Source organism: Diadema antillarum, unplaced genomic scaffold (genome assembly GCF_040938485.1).
Source record: "Diadema antillarum isolate AM-2024a unplaced genomic scaffold, OU_Dant_1.0 seq00001635_RagTag, whole genome shotgun sequence".
NCBI classification, from domain to species: Eukaryota; Metazoa; Echinodermata; class Echinoidea; order Diadematoida; family Diadematidae; genus Diadema; species Diadema antillarum.
The window spans coordinates 158,299-163,482 of NW_027272341.1; the positions used below are offsets into that span (position 1 = coordinate 158,299).

A 5,184-nucleotide genomic window follows, 5' to 3' on the forward strand; every position below is an offset into this window, starting at 1 on the left:
GAAATTAAGACAACCAGCTCTGAAATCGTCTAAAAATGTGCTCTTTATTCTTAACAAATACCAAGAATAAAGTGTACGGTTCATCTTAAAACCGGCTGTCTATAAACGAAAACATCGGTGTTATAATATTTTTTAACAATGGCATTATCTAACATGTCACTGTCTGGTTTGAAAGCAAGGGGTAGCACATGGTACCCAAGCAACGACCCGCATCACTGTCAAATATACAATCTCATGACACACACAATGCCAGATTAGATGCAGTGTCATAATCACAATGGTGTGTGTGTGTGGGGGGTGGGGGGGGGGGGGTCAAACTTCACTTTCACTTGAAAAGCTCAGAGAATAAAGATATACTGATGCTGTAAATGCCTTTCTCCTCTTGTGAGATGATATTCATGATATGACTGCCTCAACCCTTAACATTACAAGGGAGACGACATCATTGTAAAATTCGAATTTCCTTTCTATATCACTCTTACACACATCAGACAATTTAATTTTCCCAGAGATGATTATTCATTCATTAGATTGTGCCCTTTTTTGAGGGGAGGGAGAGGGGAGTTGCGATAGCGTTTTTTGATTATGATTGATACATCGACATAATCTTGTAAACGCAAAGGTACAGTGCAGTATAGTTCACACGACAGGAGAATACGCCAGCGAGTATTGTGTGATGTAATTTTGACAAGAGTTCGCATGTAAAATATGAGACTACACTATCATTTAAGATTTTACTGAGCATTTTTATAATCATATAAGACACATTTGTCTTCAATCAGTCTTATTCTGAAGACTTCACTCTCTTTATTTCTTTGCCTTCACTAAGGAGACGGATCACCAAGCACTTTTTGGGACAATCCAAACTGGAAGACTTGGTTTAGAAATCGCTATCAAGGACCGCAATACGTCACTGCTGACGTCATGAGAGCTATACAGCCTAATGCAAAGCTGTTAGTAATTCTTCGTGAACCTGTGTCAAGGTAAAGGGACTAATTACTCCTCCCTCTCCTCCTCAAAACGTCGCTTCTCTTTTTTTTTTTTTTTTTTTTTTTTTTGGGGGGGGGGGGGCGTCATTCAAAGGAAATATTACCGACATAAAGCTGTGTTTGTTACTCTGTCTGTTTCTTGTTGTTTGTCTGTTTGTATTTATGTTTGATTATTCTTGTCGGATCGCTATGATTATTCTTCAAGCTTTCTTATCGTTTTATCATTGTTTTCTTTCATCTATTAAACCGTATCCTAAAAGTGATCATTGTTTACTTTATGAGTGTCATTATGATGGCAATTTATAGGTTAGGTCGTAGTTAGGGAAGTATTAATCAATGAATTAGAGAAACAATAATTCACAAAAATAATCATTTTTCAAACCTCAGACAACAAATCGAATTGTTCCCCAACTAACCAAAGTTAATAAAATCTGAAAATCATACAGTTTTTAAATGTAGGATGTTTCTGTAATTCGTCGTGTTGAATTCACCACAAAACTCCAGCGAATTTTGATACATTCAATTTATCGTATTGTACATCTATACAAATAGATCCTAGATGTTGCCCGACAAGTACAAACTATTCTCGTTTCCCCAAATCTTGGAATGTGAAGAGCGTGTTTCCTCTGTTAGCAGTCAACGCATTGTTTGACATTAAACTATTAAAATGAGTATATGAATATAAGAACGACCCAAGTCCAATTTTTGGCCAAATTCAGTTTGACATGGGAAATTGTAGATTGTGCATGGACTCATCTTGTGTGTAATGATAAGTCCTAATTACCCCCGGAAGTGCCTGAAACAAATGAGTTAAATCTTATATGAATGTAAGAATGAAGGACTTGGGTCATTCTTACATTCATATTATAGCGCCTTCTCTCGTCCTTCTCTCATCTCTATAGCAGAATATCATGTATATGAATAAAAGAACGACCCAAGTCCATATGAATCAAAGAACGACCCAAGTCCATCACACAAAATGGCGTCTCCACAATTAATGTTAACGTTAATTGTCATAATAATATATGTTCTAATTTGTATATACAATGTTGCCTTCCCATCACAGTTAAATAGAATATTATTGGACAAACAAAAAAGATATGAAGTTGTTTTTAGTTTACTTGAAATGGTCTTCCATGGACTTGGGTCGTTCTTATATTCATATACTCAAATATTATATCGTTTTTCATTCGAAATGATCAACAGGTAACTGCAGTTATATTCTATTATATTCTTAACACTATGATTGTTAATCTTTTTCATTGTGAGATATGCGTCTGATACAGTGCACTCCCGTTACAAAGGCGTAGAAATTCTGGTTTCAAAGTTATCATTTATGCTTTACTTTTGGGCCATCACACAAAACGAAAGAAAAAAGACGGACCCGAGGACTTCAATAATAACCAGAGTGCACACAGAATGACACTGTGGAATATCTCGGAAGTATTCCTATCCTACGATTGTCTAGGAATTTTACAATCAATTTCTTCATTTCTTCAGACTTTACTCCGGCTATCTCTACTTTGAAGATTCCTCCAGAAAGAGTCCAGAGCATTTTCATCAAGAGGTTACCATGGCAATAAGTAAGTTCAACTCATGCAGAGAGAAACTGAGTTACCGCGCATGCGCCTACAGCCCGGACCAGATTCATCATGGCTACTTTGCAGTAAGTCACGTGACAGTATAGGATACAATTACATTGAAATGTTTATATTTTGTGTATACTCCAGTAAAGGTTGGAAATGTTTTACAAAACCGCAATGGGTCGAGGACGATTGGAAATGCAGTGGTGAATGGGGGGGGGGGGGGGGAGCACCGGGCGCTTCTTTTATTTATCTATTTATTTATGTATTTATTTATTTGTTCATTTATTCATTTATCTATCTATCTATCCATCTATCTATCTATCTATCTATCTATCTATTCAATTGACATTTACTTTTCATAAAAGAATGCCTGGATCCGCTCCTGGAAATGTTTAGTTTATACCTTGTAATCCAACACAAAACAATAATTTTTCTTAAACAGAACAAAACAAGAGCTGAGTAAGTGTTTATTATGGAGAAGACAGAGCTGAGTATAGAAGTGAAGTAAGAAGAAGAAGAAGAAAACCAAAAGATCGAGGAGAGATCTGAGACGGGATGCTATGGAGACAGAAGACGATGAGCGAACAGTTACTCATGGTGACCCACTTATAACAACGTTGCTTTTTGGTACCAGGTGAACAGTTTGAATGCAAAGAGTAAAGCGTCATTTTCCTTTTCTTTTCTTTTTTGATCAATTTAGTAAGCCATGAAGTTTAACAGGGAAGAGTTTAATCTTCTCAAGGATAGTGCACACGCTTTATAACAGAAAATATTTTGAAGAAAGATTTATATCAATAAAATCATCACATTCATTCTGATAACTTCCTTTGTTTTTTTACCAGGTTCATTCTCAAATATCTCAAGTTGATAGATGAATATGTCGGTGTCTGTTGCGAAATTCTTCAAGTGATAATGACTGTGACAGAGAACTAGATGATAAGCTAGTTGTGTTATCTATCTTTGCAGCGAATCCTGATCGGCCTCTACGCCGTCTTCACCCGGGACTGGTTGCGAGCCTTCCCGAGAGAGCAGCTGAGGATTGTTAGGATGGAGGATTGGCAAGTCAACTGTACAGGGATACTGACCGACATCTTCTCCTTTCTTACACTAGGTAAATTTGGATTTACATGTCGTTGTGAAGTTTTAGTCTTGCTAATGTTATAGCACTTATTTTCTGTGTCTTTCTCGCCGTTATTGATCCATTTTTCTCAATGATCAAAATAACGTTTTCTACAAATTTGATTGATATCACAAGACATATATTAAATGTGAGCAAAGAGTAGATTCAGCACTTCAGAAAAGCCGTACTTATACTCGCTTGAAGAGGAACGCGTCAAACTTTCCATTATATTAAAAAGAAATAATAATAAAAATGATTATTAAACGGGATTTTTTGTCCTGCGATCTCCTTTTACATACATACTGCAAGATGGTGTAACATAAAGCATGGCTTATTGTTGACACGATAGTTCTCAACTTTCTAAAGAAAATAAATATCTCCTCTCTGCATTTGCTCCTTCTTTACAAGACACAAAATTACTCGTTCTTCCAGGATTCGATTTTCCTTTTGAGTGATGCTCGTTATTTCTTAGGTTCGTTATTCCAAAACACATGAATTATGTGTATCTATTTAGATGTTCGTTTGTCCAAAAAATGAAGTAAGATTCTTACGTTCGTGGCGTCATTCTGAATATTTGTTATTCAAAAGAATGAAAAAAAAGATAGATATTTAATAGGAAGGTTCGTTTATCCGAAAATGAATAAAGTTCATTGATTGCTGTTTGCCCCCCCCCCCCCCCCCTCTATGTCATACGGCTCGATAGTCCGAAATGAAATGATATGTGGACAAATATCCAAGCCTATCCCCATGTACTTTATTTTCGGACTGCCGAACTTTCGGCATAAAGAATCTCTGGAATAGAAAAGACTTAAGCGACTTTTTTTTCAGTGTTTTTCAATGTTTTGTTATGTTTTTCCCTTGCAGGGAATCTAAGCCAGGAGCACACAGCTCAGATCTGTGAAGCCACGCCCCAAAACTCCAACAAGGCAAAGCTGCGGGAGGTAGGGGGCATGTTACCACAGACGGTATCCCTCCTGGAAGACTTTTACCAGCGATCTAACGAAGAGCTCAGCCAGCTACTGGGCAGTGACAAATTTTTGTGGAAAGACACATACTTAGCTCAAGAAATATCACAAAATAAAAGAGATGGATAGATAGGTGAATAGATAGATAGATAGATGGATTGATAGATAGATAGACAGACAGATAGATAGACAGACAGATAGATAGGCAGACAGATAGATAAATAGATATATTGATAGATAGAAAGATAGATAGATAGATGTTTAATAGATAGAAAGATAGATAGATAGATAGATAGATAGATAGGCAGATAGATAGATAGAAAGATAGATAGATTGATAGACAGATTGATAGATAGACAAGGATATTGATAGATAGACAGATAGATTGATAAATGAGTGTAGACAGGTAGATTGATAGATAGATAGAAAGATATATGAATTGATAGACAGATAGATTAATAGATAGACAGAAAGATAGATAGAAAGGTATATAAATTGATAGATAGATTGATAGATAGACAGGC

The 5,184-nt window shown here is 36.1% G+C and overlaps 1 protein-coding gene across 1 annotated transcript; it reads left to right on the forward strand.

Moving 5' to 3' along the window:
• The first annotated feature begins 2,562 nt into the window (after positions 1–2,562).
• Positions 2,563–4,789, forward strand: LOC139711278 (carbohydrate sulfotransferase 15-like). The gene is made up of 3 exons (XM_071623187.1): positions 2,563–2,655; positions 3,542–3,686; positions 4,560–4,789. Exons 1-3 carry the CDS (start codon positions 2,563–2,565, stop codon positions 4,787–4,789), a joined length of 468 nt encoding a protein of 155 aa, XP_071479288.1.
• Positions 4,790–5,184: the final 395 nt, after the last annotated feature.

Excerpts from the sequence above, each read along its gene's own strand:
- LOC139711278 (XM_071623187.1), top strand. The coding sequence starts at position 2,563 with ATGGCAATAAGTAAGTTCAACTCATGCAGAGAGAAACTGAGTTACCGC. Across the intron at positions 2,656-3,541 it reads TTCATCATGGCTACTTTGCA|CGAATCCTGATCGGCCTCTA; the intron begins GTAAGTCACGTG and ends CTATCTTTGCAG. Across the intron at positions 3,687-4,559 it reads CTTCTCCTTTCTTACACTAG|GGAATCTAAGCCAGGAGCAC; the intron begins GTAAATTTGGAT and ends TTTCCCTTGCAG.